We start from the raw sequence: 23,762 nt of genomic DNA, 5'->3' as shown, positions 1-23,762 counted from the left end.
ATGTGCTGCAGATTTAGTGGAAACCCAGGTAAGCGAATGACATTCCAGAAAATAAAAGAGATGGCCTTCAGGGAAATTTCCCCAGGTAATGAACAGGGGAAATACAGAGGTCCATACAAATGACACTGTTGGCAGTTACTGTATCTTACTTAGCTTGCGTATTACCACTGGGTAGCAACCTGACCAGTCAGAAGAACTGGTTCCTTCCTAGCCTCCTGTATTTCTTTTGGCTCTCTGTATTTCTTGTGTATCCTCAAAAGCTCAGCAGAATAAAACTCAACTCCCTCAGAGCCTTTCAGGTGAGTTATTCGGGATACACATTTCCTCCTTCCCTAACGTTTGACCCTCTCCTCTTCTTGGTTGCCAAGTCCTGTTGATTATTTTTTCTTTTCGATTTCTCTTTTCTGTCATATTCATTTCCACCTAAAGCTCATTTTCTTTCATCTGCACTATTGCAGTAGCCTCCTAACTGGTCTTTGTGAAATCCACAGCTGCCACGTAACATTTCCCAAAGCCTAACTCATCTGAAATTCAGTTTTAAAAAATTGTGTCTGGGGAAGAAGTAGAGAAAGGTGTTCAGAAAATTTTTCACAGGATGAACTCAGGCAATATCCAGTGGTCCAAGTCACTCCATTTCTTGAAAATAAATTTTACTACTTAGCAGGGCATTTAGAGTCCCCAAATCTGATCCCCGTTCATCTTTTAATCCTTGTTCTTTATAGTAGCTTTATTTTCTAATTAAATTATGCAATCCAGCTTTCCTTGAACCCAGTCGGAGCATTTCTAAACTCAAATATTCTTTTTTCTCCAAACTTCTCCCCAGTTCAGGTCCTTACTCCCTACTCCCCACCCCTGCTGCCTCTGCCTGTTATTTGCCCTCTTGTTGGTTGAGATTCCTCTCAAATATGACCTAATCCCTGCACATCCCAAGACCACCACTGCTGAAAGTTCTGCCTTCTTGCTCAGTGCTCTAGGTTTGTACTGTTGCTGTGATACAGATCCCATCTGCTCAGGTTTGTGCCTCTGTGTGTTCATATACAGCTTTTTTACTAGTTAATAAATCTCATTAGGGGGTTTCAGTCATCATTATAGTGCCTTATTCCTTCTAATTTTTTAACACTTCTCTGGTACTTAGCGAGAGCTTGCTGATGGGAGGCATTCACGGAGAGTGTACGACTTACTAGGTGACGTCTTTCCCACCAGTTCTAAGTAAAACTTGGGGTAGTAACTTCTTCTCAATCTGGTTCCTGAAAAGTATGTTTAAATCAGGAAATTTTAGGGGAGAACATCAAGATGCGGATGGATGAATGCAGAGCTAATGAAATACTTCAGAGTGTGCTATTCACAGTATATGAACGCCCCATTATCATGGGTTATAGACCTGCTCACGGATGTTATTTTTAAATTTCTATTTATGACTGAGAATTATGTGTGTGGACTAAAGAAGCAAGAAAATCTTTCAATAAATTTTAACATATAACAAGTCATATATTTTGCCATATATTTTGACTGTCTCTGGCCTAAAAATATAAGGCACCCTTCTTAGTTCACTAGGGGGACCATTTAGTCGGTCACTGTTTAGAAGCACATGACTTTCTACTAAGACGTACAGCTTGGATACCAGGAGAATCACTTTTTAAATGTATATGTTAACTTAGGAATCAGCAGCATTGATGTGGATTCTTTCCTATGTTGAGACCTTGAATAGAAGAGGGAGGACCAGAGTAGGCTTAGGTGCTGAAGACCTACTTTGGGACTCATGGGGCAGAAGGCCGGGTTCCCCTATGTAGCTTTGCGGGGAGCTGCTCTCCCAAAGGGTACCACTGAAAGATGCACAACCCTGAGACAGGCCCAGAGCAGAGCAGATGGATAGAGCAAACTAATTTGCAGGTAGGTGTGTTTGTTTGTTCAAATGTTCCAGTACCAGTACTACAGAGCTCTGGGTTCTTAACTTATGGAGAGTGATGACATAGGAAGGATGATTTCAGATTGGTCAGCTTTTCACTTTAAAAAAAAATCAGTATCATCTCCGGGTTAAATGGAGATAGGAAAGTTGGACATCAGTTGAACAAAATCAGCCCCAGCTTGCTGATTCTGAATGTAAAGGGGCTCAACGGAAAGTTATTAAGCTGAAGAAAGTAGGAAGAAGTACAGAGCCCAGCCTGATACACTTTCATGGAGAGGTTGAGATGAATTTAATGGCATGCTTAAAATAATATACCCACCTAGTTAGCAGAAATGCTGATAAGCTATCCAACTTCTTTTATAGAAATCCTAAAAGACTAAAAAAAAAGGTTGATTGGTGCTTGGAAGCTAATAAGTACAATTGCCATTCAATTAAATCCAACATAGTTAATAAATTCCTCTTCTGTGCAGTTTTCCAGGTGAGGCCGAGAGTGGGATTTCGTCATGAGTTAAACACGATCCTTGACTTCAGAGACTGCACAGTCTTAGTGGTAGAGAGTTGGTAGAAAGCAGGTAGCCAGGAAATGATGAGTATGGCACATCCAGGTGATAATTCTATAAGGAAGATCACTGTGGTTTAACAACAGGGACTGTAGCATCCTGATTCAGGGAAGCATAAACAATATATAAATCCTTTCCAAATACAGTCAAGTACTACAGAATCTTTGTGGGTTGAAATTCCAGATAAACAATGCAGTAGTAGAATTCTCTGAAAACATAAACTTAACCTGAGTTGGAAATGTCAAATATGATTGAAAAAGTTTTAGTAATGGACCAGAAAAAAACAACAAGGTACATGGTAGCTAGCTAGGTATGTTTAGCCAAATGTAAATGGACAGAATGTCCCATGAGGTTGAAATATGAATACATTTCAGTACGACATATCACTGTGTCATAGAATAAGCCAGATTCTAGTCCACAAGGAAAATAAAAATACTAGCCTAATTTCTATTAATGGATGAAGCTAGTATAGAAAGTACCTATGGGAGAATCCCTGTGTGACAGAGGTAATAAAATAATCAACATTCTGGAAAGAGGGAAAAAAGAAATTTAAAAAATGATATTGTTTACTTATAGAAGGGAACTATGACAAAATATGGCTATTTGTAGGAAACATGAAAATGAGTGGTCAAGTAAATACATTTCTCGACACCTGAATACTGCTTAAAAAGACCTGTTTGGAAGCCTCCCTCCCCTGAAATATGTCACAAATCTAAACATGATTTATACTAATAAAGAACTGGCATTGTGAAAAGTAGGAGTCAGTCTGTATGGGCAATTATAGGGAAAACAGTTGACTAGGTCAGAGTGTACTAGTTTGGGGGATCATTCTGCAGCATTAACACCAGACTCACCAGCCCCTGGCATTCCTTCTGCCCCATGGGCTGCTTCTTCTTTGTCACTTTGTTGTCTTTTACAAATAGGTGTTCCTCAGGGCTCTGTCTCCTTTCTCCCATCTCTTCACTTTCCACACCTTCCTTATGTGAGCTCATCCGTCCCCATGGCTTTAAATGACGCCTATCTACTGATAACCCCAAAACTTAGCAGCAGCCCTGACTTCTTCTCTAGGCTTCAAACTCTCTCTTTTTTTTTTAATAACTCTATGAAATGCATACAATGACTCCTCCCATTTTATTTATTTATTTATTTATTTATTTATTTATTTATTTATTTATTTATTTATTTATTTATTTTTGGCTGTGTTGGGTCTTCGTTTCTGTGCGAGGGCTTTCTCTAGTTGTGGCAAGCGGGAACCACTCTTCATCGCGGTGCATGGGCCTCTCACTATCGCGGCCTCTCTTGTTGCGGAGCACAGGCTCCAGACGCGCAGGCTCAGTAATTGTGGCTCACGGGCTCAGTTGCTCTGCAGCATGTGGGATCTTCCCAGACCAGGGATCGAACCCGTGTCCCCTGCATTGGCAGGCAGACTCTCAACCACTGCGCCACCAGGGAAGCCCCAAACTCTCTTTTAAAACTGCTTTGTGACATCTCCATGTGGATGTCTGATATCTCAAAATTCATATGCTCAACGTAGAGCTTTTACCCACCAAACCTGCTCCCATCACAGTGTTTCCCATATCAGCAAACGACACCAATGTCTACCCTGTTGCTCAACTGGAAAACTAGAAGTCATTCTTGATTTCCTATTCCCTCAGCTCTGACATTTACTCCTTCCCCAAACATAGCCCATTCATCTCGAAAATAATCTTCAAATGTGTTTACTTCTGTCCAGTTCCATCACTGGCTCCCTTGTCCAGCCATCCTTGTCTTGCCCTTGGTCTTCTGTGGCAGTCTTACTTCCCTCCAGTACAGTCTCCAAATGCCAGTGAGAATGATCTTCTGAAAATGTTCATCTGATCATGTCCCACCCCTGCAGAAGACTACCAGTGACTTCCCAAGGCATATAAAATAAAATCCAAGCACTAAAAAGTGCTGTTTAGAGTCCTGTGGGATTCACAGGTGGGAAGACTGGGTGGAGATCATGGCATTTTATTCTGTTCTTCCTTGAGGTGAATTTTGACATAGGTAAAGACTTCCTAGGTTTTAGGAGGGACATGTGGTACACACTCTGGGGAGTTTGTTTCCAGTTTTGAGTTATTGTTCCAGTCTGGTTGCTGCTGTAGGTTTTAGGAATGCTGGCTTGGGAAAATAGCCAAGTCAGTTGGCTTTTTTCCTTTTCTCCAGTTGACCTACGTGGTTTGATGATCAATTTTATTCAAAATTTCTTTACAAAATAAGGATGACTTCCATGGGCCTATGGCATATGCTACCGCTCAGCTGTTGTGTTGTGTTTTGTGTTTTTTTTTCCAGAGGATTTCAACAAGCTGTGCTCTGTCCCTATTGTAATTCCCGAGAGGCCAGGATATCCTTCCCCACCCCTTGGCCCCATTCCTCCAGTTCACGCTGTTCCTCCTGGCTTTCCTCCTGGACCTCAAATTACAGTCCCTCGACCGCCAGTGGAGTATCCATATCCATCTCGGGAACCACCAAGTAAGAGCTCAAAAGTCATCTAATTACGTTTCTTGCATTAATCAGGTTAACTTTTTTTTTTTTTTTTAAATCTAAGATCTTTGCTTCCACTCTTTTTATTTTTTTTGATTTATTTTTATTTTTGGCTGTGTTGGGTCTTCGTCTCTGTGCAAGGGCTTTGTCTAATTGCGGCAAGTGGGGGCCACTCTTCATCGTGGTGCGCGGGCCTCTCACTATCGTGGCCTCTCTTGTTGCGGAGCACAGGCTCCAGACGCGCAGGCTCAGTAGTTGTGGCTCACGGGCCCAATTGCTCCGCGGCATGTGGGATCCTCCCAGACCAGGGCCCGAACCCGCGTCCCCTGCATTGGCAGGCAGACTCTCAACCACTGCACCACCAGGGAAGCCCCAGGTTAACTTTTTTGTTGTTGTTTATGCTGTTTAAGTCATTAAGTAAGTTTAACCAATCCTCAAATATTTCATTTACAGAGTGTAGTATATAAGTTGCTCAACTGGCCTGTTGCGTAAAGGAAAATGGGCAGTTTCATATTCTCCAGAGATTAATGTCCTTTTGCTATTGATGTTGTGGGAGAAATTTAAATCTGATTCACAGGATCAATCCATAGAGGAGGCATAAGATGACTCTTTGGGTTATATATCATGCAAAGCAGTTTTGCAAATAGTTAAATACCAGTAACTCACTGCCTTTGTTGTTTCCCTACGCTCGAGGCCTGAGAGTGAGGCGGAGGGAGGGGTGGGGAGAAGCAGGCAGAGGAGAAGGCTACAGCGAGGCCGCGGTACCTGGCAGCATGCGCCACGGTGCACACGTGCTGTCTGTAGGCGAGAATGGAAACATGCTCTGTTGACGCCAGGTGACCTTTGCCCAGAGCGTCCTCCTTCCTTTATGATTCAGCATCTTGCCCATTATTACTGGATTCAGTGCTGGTGGAAGATGCCCTAGTTAGACATAACTTTAATGGGGTTTCATGTTATTCCTTCAGGGGTGCTGCCAGTCAACGTCACTGATTACTGCCAGCTGTTTCGCTATCTCTGTCAAAATGGACGCTGCATCCCGACTCCTGGGAGCTACCGGTGTGAGTGCAACAAAGGATTCCAGCTGGACCTCCGTGGGGAGTGCATTGGTACGTGATAGACCACTAGCTTGGCACCAAGAGGCTACTGCATTGCTGTTCCATGACTGTATAGGTTTTCTATGGCTGCTATAACAAATTGTCTCAAACTCAGTGGCTTAAAACAGCACAGATTTATTATCTTATACTTCTATGGGTTAGAAGTCCGACACAGGTCTTTCTGGGCTAAAATCAAGGTGTCGGCAGGGCTGTGTTCCTTTCCGAGGCTCTTGGAGAGAATCCATTTCTTTGCCTTTTCCGGCATCTAGAAGCCGTCTGTATTCCTTGGCTGAGGGCCTGTTTCTTCATCTTCAAAGTCAGCAGTGTAGCATCTTCAAATCTCTAACTCTCTGGTTCTCTCTTTGCATTCCTTCTAACACGTTTAAGGATCTTTGTGATTACATTGGGCCCATCTGTATATAATCCAGGAGGGATGGATTCCGCTGATTAGCAACTTAATTCCCCTTGCCATTTAGCATATTCGCAGGTTCTGGGGGTTAAGACATGAACATATTGGGGGGGGGGGGCATTATTATGCCTACTACAGTGACTTTTAACTTTCATTGTAAGACACATTCAAGGCATTGCTGGTAACTCTAACTTAAGCCATCCTATCGAAGCCTGACCATTAAAATAAAGCATTAGAAGTATCCCCAGATTATGAAACTTTGCATGGTTTACTAATTTGAATGGATAACTTACCAACTATCTCTAGTTAGCAAGGAACTGAAGCAAGGAACTTTAAGTTGTTGATAAGGCAGTTAAGCTAGTGAAGGAAGGAAATGTAACACAAGGATAATTTGTTGGATTGGATAAGAACACCCAGTTGCCATCTAATTTTTAAAAAATAAACTGCTCTCTTAGGTCTATTATAAATCCCAATTCCAATTATGAATCAGGTAGAAATAAGTAGTTCTTGGTTTCTCATGCTACATTGTTTCCTGGTGATATGAAAGCCCCTTCAAGTAGCATGTTAGGAGAGAGTCCTTCAATCCTGAGAGGTCCTCCAGAGCTGGGTAAGAAAGGCAAAGGGAACGTCTAGCTCAAGGTTGTGAGATCAGACTTGCATCTGCCACAAGAAGCATGTGACTTCGGACAAGTGGGTTATCTTCCATAAGCTTTAGCTTCCTCATCTTCACAAACAGAGGAATAAAAACCAGTTTACCGGTAAGTATACTGATAGCTCTAAGTGAGTGTAAAACTAGTGGGAGCCTGTCTAGGGGCGGGGTGGAGGCGGTAGCAGCCTTGATGGTGGGTGAGAATTGCCCTTTAAACAACAACAGCTTCATGGTTTGTTGTAATATTCATAGTGGAACTCAGAAAGGAATGCTTAGATATGGTTAGGCCTTCTTTTCATTGAAAAATTGAGCTTCAAGAGACACTCAGAATTCTGTCCAGAAGCCACTTCTGAAATATTTGTCTGTTTGATTCCCTTATGTCAGACCCAAGGAAGAGAAAATGTTTATTGGCTTGGAGTGTTGAGTTGCTACGTATTTGGCATTTTTCTCTGAAAAATGACACAGGAAAATAATACATTCTAACTGCTCAACCAGTTAAAGTGGCTGGTGACACCGTTATTGTAGTGGAAAGAAAAAAGATCTTTTCATTATGCTATTTATTTCTTAAAAGGAAAGTGTTTTAGCATGTAAAGGAAACCAGTAAAATGGTCTTAGAGTTAGGAGTTACTGCGATCTAATGTCTTACTAAGATATACTGTGTTTTGCAGATGTTGATGAATGTGAGAAAAACCCTTGTGCTGGTGGCGAGTGTATTAATACCCAGGGCTCCTACACCTGTCAGTGCCGACCTGGCTATCAGAGCACGCTCACCCGGACAGAGTGCCGAGGTACGTATGGTCCTAGCTTGGCACGTCGGACGTGTATGCTAAGTAAGGAGTTGGCTTTGAAGGAATTCCATGGAGTCTGAATAACCCTTGCCGGGAGAGGCTAATACGCTCCCATTGCTTTTTTGCACTTAATTCCAGAAATGGTTACTCTGAAGGATAGCATCATAAAATCTGGCAAACATTCAAGTTATTTTAAAAGATGTTTCTGGTGCCTGTGGGAATATCTTTTTTTCACTTCCTTTTTTTTTTTTTTTTTTTTTTTGCCTCATCACTATATTGTCTTAACTTTTAATCCGAGAGCTAGGGAATGGGGTTGTCCTTTGTTGACACAGAAACTGAGAAAAGTTTCAGGTGAAATTTTACGCAATTAATTGCTTCATGGAAAGGCCTGAAGGATAAGAAGTGCCTGTAAGTTCTTGCTGCTTATTTCGTGTAGTCAGCGGCAGCCAGTTGGAAATGCAGCATCTCAGGCCCCACTTGAGACCTGCTGAATCAAAATCAGCATTTTAACAAGATCTTCCAGGGACCCTTACGCATGTTAAAGTTTGAGAAGCACTGCTGTAAAGTTGCCTCACAAAAATTTCCCTTCAGATTTGTTTATTAATTGACTTATTAAGCCACCCAATATACCTCTTATTGGATGACTTTGATGTACTGAGTTTCTGAGATAGAAATCATTAAGATATGCGCCCCACCTCAGGGGACTATATCTATATAGATATAGTCCCTCAGGGGACTATATCTATATACATCTATATCTCTATAAGTTGGGTACAGAATGATCTGTTATCATTGATCAGTAAAGCCAGATAAAAGCAACAGAACTCTGTTAAAATTAAATACAAGGAAAGATAGGGAGGTTTGTATCACTTTAAAAATTTGTCAGCCATTAATGAGTTAATTTTATTTGCCTCTTTTAGCAAAAGTTCTTCATATTAGTTGAAGGCATACAGATGTTTTTATTTTTTATTAGTGACTGTTTTCAAAATCTTTGAATTTGGTTCTGACTTAGGGATTTCTTGCCATCAGTGTATTTTAGTACTCTGCTTATAAATGGCAATTTTGAGCAGAAAATGCTGGAGCACGGCATTTCAATCTGTTAATATTTCTATTAATGGCCTACTTACTGAATTACAAATATAGTTTGAATTTTTAACTGAGTTTAGAACCTTCTTTATAACTATTGTTTTAAATAATCAGCACGTACAAACAGTATACGAGGCATTTTGCAATCGTGGAAGATAAACCGAAACCAGTGTTTCAGAAGACAGCACTACTAAATAAGCAAATAGGAGACATTCTTGAGAGCATTCAGCTGGGGCAGGGGCCAATCAGTGTAGATGCATGTTATTGTCATCACTCTGAGACTTAGTTTATTAGAGACTGAAGATTACCTAAAAGCCTCAAGCACTGTATTCTTTAAGAGCTAGTGCTAAGTTTAGCCCAAGCACAAGAAGTTAGTAACGCGATCACATTTGGGGGTAGATGAAAGTTGCCACAGAATGGTCAGAAAGGCTGTATACTTAGCTGAGAAGGACACGAGGAACTGAACAGAGGGGACAGAAGAAACATACAGAAACACGGTAGAGACTTTGAATGGCAAGCTTTTCATTTATTTTTGTAAGGCAGCAGGAGCCCGATGGCATTTTCACATTAGTGAGGAGAGAAAAAGCTGAACTCTTTATCCTGTTTATTTTATCCTTGGGCCTCCATAGATTATAGAATCCTAAAAAAAAAAAAAAAAAAAAAGTAGATTATAAAATCTTAAAAAAAAAAAAAGTCTGCTGAAGAATATGTGGCTTTTACTATTTTTTGGAGTGTGGAGCAGGTCAGATTTTAGTAAGGATTAAGAAATAAATGAGAGAGAAAAAGATTGTAGGTTGTTGGCACAGAGATCAGACAGAAGAAAAGCCCAGACTGCCTCAGCTAGTCCAATGACTCGTGTGGAAACCACTGCTGGATCTGCCCAGAAAGAAAGTGCGTCTGAGGGTCAACCACAAGACACCGTGCAGACACAGGGTAGACAGAATAACCAGTATGCCATGAATGCACATTCTTGTCGTCCAAAGGATGTTTAGGGCCCTTATACCCAGGCACATGGCCTCAACTCTGCATGGGTGGGTCTGCTCCCATCCAACTCCGCTCAGTGCCCTGGCCTCTATCTCCTGGGGAATAAGCCCTGGCAAAGGTTGTATGCTCTGTAGACAAGGTGGTTTGTGTTCATCCTTTCTGATGTTCATCCAGGCATGTAGCCTAGAAACTGAGGGGAATAGATAATCCAGGGTAACTCGTTGCCCACTTTAGGTGAATTACTAATCTTTAAATGAGAGATCAGATGCAGGTTATTTGAGCTATTGTCATTTTTAACACTTCCATATCATGCTCTGTTGTTTACTTTGGCATATAACACTAAACATGAAAGAAAAAAGGGGAAATGTCCCCATAGTACCAATATTTTGTTTGGTAGATAGAATACTCATAAAGTTATAAAAGAGACTAAGAATATATAAACAAATAAAACTGTATTTGGACCAGAGCTGCCATAAGGAAGGTAGACATTTCAGAGTCAAATGATTGACGGTTTTCAGATGGAATTAGGTTTCTAAATTGTTTTTTTTTTTTTAAATGTCATTTCTGTTTAACTGTTCTGATACAGCTAACATCAGATCTGCCTTTTTGATCATGTCTTAAAAGACACCAGCCAAAAAGTTCATTGTAAATAATGATATATACTGGCTCATTGAATTATCTAGGAAAATGGTGAAAAAGAACCTATTTTGTTTACAGAACTGAGATTTAGGGAGTCTTATTAGAAAGTAAAGTTAAATTGAATGCTATTATGTTGGCATTTTTTTCTTTCATATGTCTTTCAAACTTTTATTAGTAACCCTAAATTTTATATTATTTAATACTGAGTTTATGTTGAAGAATATTATTTAGTAACCAAAACCCAAGACTAAGATCATGAGTTTAGAGACGGTGAGAGGAAGAAATAAAATAACTTAAAATCCCCTAAATAAAGCTATTTCTTCCTTTTTGACTTCGATTTTAGACATTGATGAATGTTTACAGAATGGCCGTATCTGCAATAACGGACGTTGCATCAACACAGATGGCAGTTTCCATTGTGTGTGTAACGCAGGATTTCATGTTACGCGTGATGGGAAGAACTGCGAAGGTGATATAGTGTAATAATAATTACAGTATAATCATGTCATTCCCCTATTCCGTTGCAGTTTCAGTATCAAAAGCCTTTAACAAGACCAAGTCAAACATTGAGTGAAAGGTCAAAGTATCAAATATATATTCACCTATTGTTATCTGGGAGGATGCCTAACTTTCAACAGTATTAGTTCCTTTAATTCACATTTGTGTGAGTCAAATAACATTGTAAGTATAGGAGCAGAGCTTACTATTTAAATATTCCTGGTGATGAAACTTTTGTAGCATAAATCATTACTTCCAAATTTTATACAATCAGAATTTGTACATTAAAAAAAAAATAGGACACACCTAATCTCGTATATTCTTCAGTCACTTATAATCCTTTTGTTTAAAGTGTCTATGTAGTAATGAAATATTACTAATGAGTATCTGAACATGTAAAATTTGAGAGAAATGTTGACGAGAGTCAGCCCTTTATATTGCCTCTTGAATTAATCACCTCTCTTTGAATTGGGCTGTTTCGTTTTGTCTTTTCCCCTGCCTTTTTTCCCCTAAATTGAAAATGTGACAATTATTGATGAGTTTCCACTTCTTAGACCTTTAGCAAAAAATGAAGAATGCTCCTTATCATCTTTCCCAATGTCTTCGGGAAAGATCCCAAGAATCTATTCATACATTAAAGGAATTTCAAAATTGTTCTTAGAAACATTTTTGGCAGAATATTATCTCAGTGATTCAATTCAAAGACTTAATGCCAAAATTCTCAGTTGGGATAGAGTCTTGTTTAAAAAAGAAAAAATCATAAATTACTTCGGTCTGACTAAAGCCTGTAAGTGAAAACACACTGTGTCTAGAAGAGCAAGTGCCTCCTAAGACAGCTGTAATATTAAATAAAATAGCATACTGATGAATTGAAAGAAATATCTGTATGCTCAAGGGGTCCTAAAGGTTAGCTGTCATGGCTATACTTTATAGTCAAGTCTTGCATTTTAAAAATACATTTTTCCTACCCCTATTTAAAATTGCTTCAAACTACAAGCAGTTCTCTGGTTTCTACTTTTTAAAGAATCAAGAAGTAGCCTCAATACATTTCACATTTCATCATTCTTAGTTTCAATTTTGTTTTTATTTTCAGTATATTAGAAATAATGTGGATCTGTAAATATAACCATCAGGCTGTTAACACACCTTTCAGTTTGTGAACTGCTGTTCCTAAAAAGAGCCTTGGTAGCTTTTATTGAGTTAAATTTCATATATATATTTATATGAAAATATATATTTATATGAAATTTCATAGATATATATTATATGAGTCTAATACATATGCATGTGTATATATATATATATACGCATATACATGCATATATATATTACATATATACGTATATGCTTGTTTAAGTATATATATGTCTATATATACACACATGTCCTAAAATAAATTTAGCCCTATAGTTTGCATGCACATGTCAAAAATTGAGAATTTGAGATACATATTTCATATGGCCACTCTTCTCTCTGTAAGCTATAATTTGGATGAAAATTAACCTTAGACAATAATAACAAAAAGTAAAGAAATGTGACGAAACAGAATCATATTGATCCAGATTGGCTTCCTTTGTAAGCTTACTCATCTGGCCATAAGAAAATGTATCTTTTGTATTTTTCAGATATGGATGAATGCAGCATAAGGAATATGTGCCTTAATGGAATGTGTATCAATGAAGATGGCAGTTTTAAATGTATTTGCAAACCTGGATTTCAGCTGGCATCAGATGGGCGTTATTGTAAAGGTTTGTGCTATAAAACTCTAAATCATATTCTTCACCCGTTTTTTTTCTCCTCTCTACATTGCTTAGAGCTACCACCTTTCCTTATTGATTCTCCCTATTTAAAGTACCCCTAAATCTGGATTAAGAAACCTGACTGGAACTCCTTCTTAAGTCCAGCCATCCAGCGAGCTACGATTTATGCCCAGAAGGCTGTTCTTACTTCAGAAAGGGTGTTTGGTGTCTTCTCAAAGGAGCCTGGTAGGCTCCATAGCAAATGAATGAGAAGCTGAACTACCATTTGGACTACCAACAGCTGTGAGCATCTTTTTAGATAAGCTGAGTTCTGCCTCTTCCTTACAGTTGAGGAATAATGACAGTTGGCTTCTTGATGGCTGTCATTTGCCACCTCTTACATCTTCACCTGGACAAAATATTGTAGACTCTTAACTGCGGTGATCTCTTATTCATAATTTCCTCCAGATACCTTAAGAAACAGAATTTATTTAAGCTTTATCAAGTCACAGAAGCAAAAAAGGGAAACAGGATTAAGCAGAAGAAATAAAGGAACCAGGAGCCATTATTTAGCTTTGTAACTTTTGAAGTAATCTTATTGCTCCAAGTAGTGAAGCAAAATGAAGATTTTTATTTGTGCTGTTGAAAACTGGGGTCCTGAGAAGAGTTATCAGGAGATATAACTGGAGTTATCAGGAGAAGAAGTTAAATTTGTGCTTAGTGTCTCTGCCTAATGCAGTCAAGGATGAGTAATTATTGCCCTTGTGTCCAAGATCTGAGCTGCAACCAGACTTCTCAAGGAACCTCATACTCAAAATAGATCCAGGGAATCTGCTAAAATACGACACTCAAAACCATAGTTTCAGATGTAGAAGGTAGAGAGAGCATCAGGCTATTCAAGATGGAGAAGGCAAGAAAAAGTCCTGTGGTGCCTCTTCTCTGGGTGCCCTTGTATTAAGTCCTTGTATTAAGTCTTCAGCGTGATGTGTATTTTCTCTAGGCTTAAAAGAGCTTCTAGCCCTTGGTTGTTTACCTACATTCTCTATGACCTTCACATCAATAGCTCTTAATATCGTGGAAATCTGCCTTCACAGCAAGGGAAAGTTGTTGTTTTTGTTTTTGTTTTTTTCAAATTTGAAGTAGGAAATTGGTTTCCGTGCTTTTGAGCTATGTGTTGGGAGGAACTTATAGTTGGGGAGACAAGATTAATGCATGGAAATATTAAGACAGCATACAACAAAGCACCAAACTGTGCAGATGAAGTGCTGTACAAGTGTGAAAAAGAAAGGGGAAGGGAATGATTGCCGGAATATTTGGGACTAGGCTTCCAAACAAAATAACAGAAGGAAATGTGAAAGTCCCTTTGTGAACAGAACTTTTCCGAGAACACACACTCCTCTCTCTTACCTACGCACAGAGCATGCTAAGATTCACTTTCAGTACCTATAGGCTGCCAGTGACCCAGGCCACAGACTCTTAAGGGTGGCCAATAGGTAATGCTGTTGTAACTATTTCAGAAGATATTATGACCTCATAGGTGAAGCTCGGTTTTGCAACTGTTTGCAATCAGTGAACTAGTATCTTATTGATCAATGGATTGTTCCAGTCATTTGAAAGTGCCTGATGATTAAAAGTCTGCTCTGACTTCTAACATTCTGGCTTAAGAATCAGAGCGAGAGAGAAAGAGAGGGGGAAAATGCTGCATATTCTTACCTGTGTCACCTTTATTCTGATGTATAGAGAAGGTGGACTACACACACTTGTAGTGAGAATAAAGGAAGAAAAAAATTTCTTGTATGCTGAATTTCCTTTCCATCATTTTTCTCTTGATATCGCGGGATAAGATTTTCTCTTAGTGTGAGCATTTGGTTTTTGGGTTTTTTTTTTTAATTCATTTTAATTGATTAATTTATTTATTTTTGGCTGCGTTGGGTCTTCGTCTCTGTGCGAGGGCTCTCTCCAGTGGCGGCGAGCGGGGGCCACTCTTCATCGCGGTGCGCGGGCCTCTCACTGTCGCGGCCTCTCCCGTTGCGGAGCACAGGCTCCAGACGCGCAGGCTCACTGGTCGTGGCTCACGGGCCCAGTTGCTCCGTGGCACGTGGGCTCTTCCCAGACCAGGGCTCGAACCCGCGTCCCCTGCATTGGCAGGCAGATTCTCAACCACTGCGCCACCAGGGAAGCCCTTAGAGCATCTGGTTCTGATCCCACAAAGATGTGACTGTTCAAAGCTGAATGAACAATGCTAATTTAATCGCTACAGTTAACTGATCTGATGATGAACAGCCTGGTCTCCCTGATCACTCTCTGAAGGTGGAGGCCACTCACTTTGAACAAGGCCCTCTGGATCTGTGTTCCATCGCTGTCCCCAGTAAAAAAACCTTTGGATTACGTTTCAGGCTGTAGTCACCACTGTTTCACTGTAGATCTCAATTTGAACAAAAAGGTGACCTGAATAACTGAACCAGTTTGAGTTCACGTATTTAAATATAACTGCTGTTTTAAAATACAATCTCTACACGGAATCTTGGACCATCTGAATATATTTTGTGCCAAATAACACAAGCTATGTAAAACGCAGAGGTGTTTCAGTCTCAATTTGCCTTTTTAAGGTCAGAAGAAAGGAAATATTCACCTACACCAGTTGTATATTATAAAAGGAGTTGTAATAAAACGACTTGTTTCTAAGTGTTATATGTTTTCCAAAACACAGTTTTGGTACCATTTCTATTTCCATGTTGGAAATAGAACATGTTTGGTACCATGTTCGGGGGGAAAATATCTGCTATTATTAGTATGTGCCCAATAAAATCTTTTACCAGACCTCCCTAAGGATACACATACGATACTATAAAATATTTGTAATGCTTAAGAGAGATTTTTCTTTACTGGGTTCCAATTGATTACAGTGCTGTTGTTGGCTAGGAATCGTCATCAAAATCATCTATATTCATTTTCTGTTCCTTTTTTATGGGGTTCCATCCAGGCTTTAGTTCTGTGTCTCCTCATGCCATTCTAACTTTCCCAGAGAGTTAAGGCGTGAGTGATACTGGAATGGACACCAGTCTGGGTGTTGGATGCCAAAAGGAGAAGCTTCCTGCCCAGGCCAAAGATGTAGTTTATTATCAAGCTAGATTTCTGACAGTCCTGGAAAAACTGCCATGTGAAACATTACACAAGACCCTTTGTCTTTTAGCTGTCACTTTCCTTCTTCTTCCAATTCTGTTTTTGCCTTTGTGATTCTTACTTTGGATTAAAAAAAAAAAAAAAAAAATCTCAGGAGAATGTTATTGAAATAGCTTTCTATGGAAAAGAAATAAACTCAGACAGTTTATCTCTCTCAATTTTTGTTCCTGTTCTCTCAAAGGAAAATGAAATGCATCTCACTGAGCTTTTATTGTTGACGCTGCATATTATTGTAAATCTTCCCCATTTTCAAGCCTTAGAACTGTAAATATGTTATGGCTTTAGATAAAGGCACTTTATTTATTTATTTTTTTTCTCTCTTTTTTTTTAACATCTTTATTGGAGTATAATTTCTTTACAATGTTGTGTGAAGTCGCTTTATTTTTAATAAGTGCTTTTCCCCACCACAGATATTAACGAGTGTGAAACACCTGGGATCTGCATGAATGGGCGCTGTGTCAACACCGATGGCTCCTACCGATGTGAATGCTTTCCTGGACTGGCCGTGGGTCTGGATGGACGTGTGTGTGTTGGTAAGGTTGAAGCCATAACTAGATGTACGACAGAGATCCACCCTCTGTCAGTCAATAAAATCCGCCAATAATAAATGCACTTGACTGTAGCAGATATGATACAATTAATATTTGTGGGGTAACAAACCAACAGGGTCAGTTCTTTTCTTGTATGACATGGATATTAATTTAAGGGATAGAAAGATGAGCCGAGATAAATGCAAACCAAGGGAATCCCCACCTCTCCTTCTCCCTTGTCTTTCCTAGTCACCTAGCTGTCCTCAGTTTTCTCCAACCCTCCTTTGTTGATAATGGTCTTTGAAATTGACCTGTATATGCCCATTATCTCAAGGTGAACATTTCATTTTCATCTAGGGAATTAAATGTCCCAAGGGAGGTATAGAATGCAAAGGAGGATATGGATAAGTAAGAAACTTATATGATAATAGTTTTATGTGGCTTTATAAGAAGTTTGAGATTTGTTGATAAATAGATACAAAGTTTTTCCAAATTATTTTTAAGAAAGGTAGTCGGTAGGCCCTTTGAATTGGGAGAGGACTGGACATAGCTGGAAATCCCCTCCTGGTGGTAAAGATGATACTGCTTAGTTAGACCAATATCTGCAGATTTGTATAAATGAACCTTTTACAGATTAAACATCCTCCTTTTTGAAAGTACATCTAATTCAGATATTCAATAATTGCATGTTTATTTTGAGGTGGTCTGCATTTCTAATGAAGATCTTATTTATCATAAGGTGAGATTGAATGGTCATCCATCATTCATTCAACATTTATTAAGTGCCTTCTCTGTACACTCCTGGGGAAGAAAAACATGAGTGAGGTATAACCCTAGCCCTTAAGGACCTCACAGTTGGGTAAACCATAATAGTCCCTAGAGAACTGAAAGAGTCTAGTAATTAGTTTCCAGTGCTTGGAAGCTGAATGCAGAATGATTTGTTTCGTTTTGTTTTCCATTGGGACCTAATACCAGAGGCATTCTCTGTGAGTTAGAACAGGGACAATGGCTAAATAAAACCAGCTTCCACTTTGACCTGGGGGGTTCCCATCTGTTTGAAGCGATAGTATGATGACAGATGCTTCTTCCTGTGTAGACACACACATGCGGAGCACATGCTACGGTGGATACAAGAGAGGCCAGTGTGTCAAACCCTTGTTTGGTGCTGTTACCAAATCTGAGTGCTGTTGTGCCAGCACCGAGTATGCTTTTGGGGAACCTTGCCAACCGTGTCCTTCACAGAATTCAGGTATGTATGTGGTGTCATGGGGATGCCCTAGTACTCCCAGCCTTCCGCCACCATCTGCAGTCTTTGCGTTTTTGGAAGTCACGGGGAAAGATTGCGTCTGCTCTCCAGGTGCATCATGTACCTTGCTGGGGTCTTGGCAGGGGTTGCTCAGCCTCTGCTCAGACGTTCCTCACAGGCCCAGCCATCACTTGGATTAGGCAGCACATTCATGCCTCCCATCTGAACTGCTCCACCTCAGTAATAGTCATGCTCCTTAGGGTATGTGCAACTTGCCTTGTTTTCTAAAGTAGCTTCACAGTGTTTACATTTTGTAGGAACTATTATAAAAGCAGAATTCTACAGAGTGTAAAAGTAAATAATTTTCAGATTACCTGAATGTTTCCAGCTTTTTTTCCAAAAGGCCATTTGTGAATTTTGTTCAAATCCTTCATGCTGGTTTAGGTGTGCTTTTCCTAAATGATTTTATTCAACTCTAGGGAAAAAGTGTTTTTCTCAATTTGAGTGACATGGCATAGCGAAAAGAAAACTGGTCAGTGAGTCAGAATCCTGCTCCCCAGCCACAGGCAGACAAATTACTTAATTGGAGGTTCAGTTTTTTGTGGATTTTTGTTTATTTAGGAATTTTTCTCACCTGATTTCAAAAGGATTTGAGATGGCTTACATTAGTAAACAATTATAAAATAGAATAATATGGAAAAGGGATCTTCGTTTTTTTCATATACAAAATGAATTGTCTTAGGTAATCCAGAAGATCCTCTCCAGTTGTAAATTATTTCTGTTTGTAAGGCAAAAATATTTTATTGAAATGAAAGCAACAGACTGTCAATATTTGAACGTAATTTTAAGGTAGCTTGGCAGTTGACTTCTAATGTCCTAAAATAGAATAAAGTCCTAATATTGAAAACATGTAGCTCTGATTGGTTGGTTTACACCTAAGATTCAGTTAGTTCATTTCTGGCCTAGATACTATCAATTAAAGACGAACTCACAATTTTTAAACATTTGCCATTTTGAAAATGATAATATTTGAAATCAGACAGAAATTAAAACGTATTATGAGAAGTCAGAGAAAGTTAAGTGGAAGACTTTAAAAGTCTTTAAAATGGGGGAATGCCAGTTAAAGAAAGAAAGCTTTATTCTGGATGACTGCTTCACCCCGTCATTTTATATATGATTACTAACAATTAAATACATGTTTGCAATAATACTTCGATTATATAGTATACAAACATAATTCTATCTAAAAAGATACTTCCATGCAACTTTACAGTTGTATATTATTAATATCATCCTTTTAAAGTAAAGTTTGTTACTTTAATTTTTCAAAGTACTTTCCCTGCATACTTTGAATTTACAAGATAGATGGGTATCCTAAAAACTGGTACAAGGATATAGGTGATTTGTCCATGTCTTGAATGAGTAGAATAGCCAAAGCTTACTTAGAATCCAGGATCCTTGGTGCATATAGTTTTTTGTTTTTACATTTTCCTCTGGACCAATTACATCTCCAAAGGATTCTTATGCTACATAGGAAAATGAAATATAAAAGATGACCCAAAGAGACCAAATTTCTTTAAGCAGTAAAGCTTAAAGAGAGTTACATTAGAAGCTCAGTTCCACTACCTTCTGTTTTATATTTGAATCAATTTACACAAAAGTGGTCCACATGTGGAAATGGTTCCATCCCGTTTGGTTTCTCCACCTCTTTGATAGATGAAAATGCCAATCATGAAGGATTGAAATGTAGGATGTCCCTTATTTCAGGAGAGAGGAGGGATTTTAAAGGGGACTGGAAATATCCAGAAGGCATATCTTTAGTCAATTTAATGAGAAATTCTAACCACTTGACATCTAAAGCTCATCTTTGTGCTCTGGAAGTCAAATAAACTATATGTGTAGATATATCTCACTGGCTGCTGAGCATTTACTCCTTGTAGAAATCGGTCAGTTAAAGCCACAGAAGAGTAATGATTAGGAATTTTCTCTTCTGTCCTCGTTCCACTGTCTCCATGGCACAACACTGAGTTAGCTCAGCAGCACCTACCATTTATTAAGTGCTTGAGTTGTGCTGAGCACTTTACATGTTCTCTCAGTAAATCTGCAGCACTACCATGTGAGGTGGGTATCATTTTCTACACTTTATATACGAGGGAACTAGAAGAGGGAAAGGGCTTGCTCTCAAGACCCTCAGCAATAAGCACTGTCATCAGCATTCAAACCCATGCGGATCTGAATTCACTACAGAGTCGAGTACCAGATCCTGCCCAAATGGAAAAGAATAATGACAATAATTTACTTCCATGTAGGCTAAGCATCAGCTAATTTAACGCTAATTATAAAACTGCTTTCAGCAAAACTGGCATGATTTTGTTTTTCCTGTTTTATTACTTACTCTATTTCACAAGTGCTTTAATTAATTGCTGATGTGAGAGAATAAAGAGGATGTACTTCTTTCTGCTGCCAGTCCCTGGCTTTCAAACACAATGGCAGCCACCTTCCCATTTGTTCCCTTTTTGGCTCCTTTTAAGATGATTTAAAAATTAAGGGATTTCACCCCTTTTCTCAAATTTGTGTTTGATAGAAGACAGAGGCTCTGAAGGAGTCAACCTTCATTTTTTAATCTGTATAACTCCTTTGCATCCCCTGTCATCAGGAATGCAATTTTCTAGAATGTGGAGGTATAGGAACTATTTGCTTCAGCACCGAGGTACAGGTGGCCTATGTAAAAAAGCCCCATCCCTAATATTCACTTCTCCTGCCACCTAAGCACAAATGATCTGCATTTGACCATGAGATTCTGTAGTTGCCAGAAACCATGGGCAACTAAGGGAAACTTAGTTTCTTTTCCTTGGATTAAGTGTGGTTCCTGTTAGTTCTCCATTTCCATCATCCACTCTTAGGTTTATCTAAATATTGTTGGAATTGTGTATAAAGCATTGCGTCAATTTTAAGAAATAGAAATCTGATTCCATCACAAATTTGGGAACATATTCTATATACCTCCATTTCTTCAGTAAGATCCAGTTTTAACATTATGCAATACATTTCCTATGGATTTATGTAATAGAATGAATCTGGCATCCTGATAAATATTAACTTTAAAAATACACATAAATGCAAGTGTAGATACCGTGTTATTCTTGTGAGGGGAGACTAGAGAATTTGCAGAGAGAAATGAGAAAATGTTAAGAACTTGATTGTACTGAAAAAAATAGCTCGAACTAAGAAAAAAATTTATTTCCAAGATGGTGGGAAAGAGTTTTATTAACAGTTAAGAAACCACATTTTAACAGGCACATTTCACTGTAAGTGTAAAGTGTTCCCTGGTGAAAAAAATCAAGCCATAGGAAAAACACCTTTTCCGAAAGTGCTTGTACAAGGAATTGCTGGAACTCACGTATATCCTTATAAGTCGTTTTCCACAGTGATTGCGGAGCCTTTAAAATAGGAGCCTGGTGTGACTCCCCTAGGAGATGCCTCCTTTTCCGTTACCACTTTATTTCAGTTCCACTCACTTTGGAGGAAATGATGTGTGCAAAGCCAAGGGCAGGATTGACCTGTTCTGCAAACAAGGGAATCATTTACTATCTGTTAATTTATTGCAGCGGAATATCAGGCGCTCTGCAGCAGTGGGCCAGGAATGACGTCAGCAGGCAGTGGTAAGGACTTAGGACTTGTTTTGAAATTTACTAAGCATGTGCAGAGGCCGCACTGGGCCTTCCTGTGGGTTTCCACTTGGTCCCTTTACACCAGTCTGGTCCGACCCCCCTCTCTGGCCATCACTGTGTGATCTACCTGGGACACTTAGAAGCCCCCAGTGGCAGAACAGCTGTGGCCCAGCGGGTCCTGGGATTGCTGGGTGTGGGTGTGGCACTCATTACTGAAGGGTTGGGTGCTCTCCCAGGGTCACTGATGTGAACGAGATACAGTGACCGTGGTGGCTCGTTCATGAGAAGGGGCAGCCTGGCCCTCCTTTGGATCTACCACTATCAGGTACAGTTCAGGGTTACGAGCTCAGTTGAACCTATGCACATTTTGAACACTTTCTTAATGGTCAAGTGCTCAGTCATTCTCAGATGGCAGTAGGGAGCCATCTTGTGTTTTGTAGCAGGTGGTGATAGCAATTAACTGAGTTGGAAGAAAATGAAATATTTAAGTGTAGAAGTTAGAAGTAGAGAAATACTGGTGCCATAAAAGAAATTAAAGGGGAGAATTGGAGCAAGTGTAAAACTAGGTGACAAGAAAGAGGAAAGGATTCCTTTATTAATAAAAAACTAAATGATTTGATTCAAGAGAGTTCTGGGAAAAAATTGACTGACTGAATTGATTGTCAGTTCATTCTCTTGATTGATTTCATTATTATGTGTGGATAAAGAAAGGGCGAGGTGGATATTTGGAGGAGAAAAGAGGAGAAGTAAGGAAATGTGTAATGAATAAGGAGTTAGTGCAGAATAAATAAGTTGTGATAGGGACCTGGATAAGGAAAAAAAAAAAAAAAAGGTCAACCTTGATTTATAGAAGAGTCGGGCAACAAGATTTGAGACTAGCCACTCACTGACTGTCACTCAGCATCACCCTTGACTATTAGAGCTCTCCTCAGGCTGTGAGCAAACGGAAGAGGAGGACCCAGCCTCATCCGGACAGAGTAGCAGAGGCTTTTCCAGAGCAGGTGGTGGTTGAGCAAGCTTCGGACCAATGTGTAGGCTTGCTCCAGACATTCCCCACACAGAGTGCAGAGGGCATTATGTGTTTATGGCAGAGTAAGAGATTTAAAGTGAATAAAGAGTTCATATTTTAATTTAATCTTGAGAATCCTGTCGAACCTACGAAAGTCTGAACCATGAGAATGACACAGTCACCTTGTTTTTAGGCCGTTAAGTCTGGTGGCAGTGTAGAATGTAGATTGAAGAAGGACACGCTGATGGCAGGGAGACCAGTTGTAGGAACCTGGGCTCTGTATTTGATCAACCTTTCCACCTTGATGTTTGGACAAAAAGAAGTCCAGGAGTTCTCCTCTTGATTAAGGATTGGTAATCTTGTAGTTCTAGCTCAGATGCCAAGTTCCTCTCAGGGACCGATGGAAGGAAGACTTGAGTCAGAATATCTTGTAGTGAGAAAAAGGGATCAACATTCTCATCAAGGAGAAGCTTTATTTTCATGAGGTCCTAAGGTCTTTACAGTTATTGTAATGTTATTTTTTGATAGTTCATTTGATGTTTACTTTAGAATGTTAATGATTTTGAACTTTTTTTGTGGTGTAGATATAAATGAATGTGCATTAGATCCTGATATTTGCCCAAATGGAATTTGTGAAAATCTCCGTGGGACCTACAAATGTATTTGCAATTCAGGATATGAAGTGGATTCATCTGGGAAAAATTGTGTTGGTAAGACGTTTCACCTGTTTTCTAAGACATTTCATGCATCATGCATTCTTTCTTTTGTTGCTTGAGGGAAACTGCTCTTGAGTAGTTTAAAGGACTGGACAAATGGATGCTCTACACTTTGGGTGTCAGCATAGCTGAATCCTGACAATTTATGTCTTTTGTTTAACTATGTAAAGGATGGAACATGGCAACTGTCCCTCTCATACAGCGTGCAGTTCTCTAATTGCGCAGGTTGAAGGCGAGTGCTGCCCCTACGAGATGCCTTTGTTATTAGGGTGCTGCTAATTGTCATTATGTGCAAAGTAGATAATAGTAGTTATTTTCAAAACAGCAGAAATCTTACTTTGAGCATTTTCACCTGCTTTCTTTCTAAACTATGTGGCATTTGTACTCACGTAAAAAGAACTCACAGTAAATCAAAGTATCTTCTCTCCCCCCCATTTAAATCAGCTTTCACCTGAGTTTCAGGCTAAGCAAGTACCTAAAAAAATGGAGGATAGAAGCAGGTCATGGGAGTTCACAGGCTTATCACAAAACCCTCTTCTTTCGACTGCAGGTT

General features: G+C 39.4%; 1 protein-coding gene across 1 annotated transcript in view; it reads left to right on the top strand.

The window, feature by feature from the left end:
• FBN1 (fibrillin 1) overlaps positions 1-23,762 on the top strand; it is a 252,869-nt gene that overhangs the window by 130,922 nt on the left and 98,185 nt on the right. The window contains exons 11-19 of the mRNA XM_068551179.1: positions 4,777-4,956; positions 5,934-6,074; positions 7,789-7,908; positions 10,961-11,086; positions 12,741-12,863; positions 16,448-16,570; positions 17,664-17,816; positions 21,422-21,475; positions 23,078-23,203. Coding sequence (XP_068407280.1) covers positions 4,777-4,956; positions 5,934-6,074; positions 7,789-7,908; positions 10,961-11,086; positions 12,741-12,863; positions 16,448-16,570; positions 17,664-17,816; positions 21,422-21,475; positions 23,078-23,203 — 1,146 coding nt within the window. The remainder of the gene's footprint in view (positions 1-4,776; positions 4,957-5,933; positions 6,075-7,788; positions 7,909-10,960; positions 11,087-12,740; positions 12,864-16,447; positions 16,571-17,663; positions 17,817-21,421; positions 21,476-23,077; positions 23,204-23,762) is intronic.

This window comes from Eschrichtius robustus, chromosome 1 (assembly GCF_028021215.1).
Source record: "Eschrichtius robustus isolate mEscRob2 chromosome 1, mEscRob2.pri, whole genome shotgun sequence".
NCBI classification, from domain to species: Eukaryota; Metazoa; Chordata; class Mammalia; order Artiodactyla; family Eschrichtiidae; genus Eschrichtius; species Eschrichtius robustus.
This window is presented reverse-complemented; position numbering and strand designations above follow the sequence as displayed.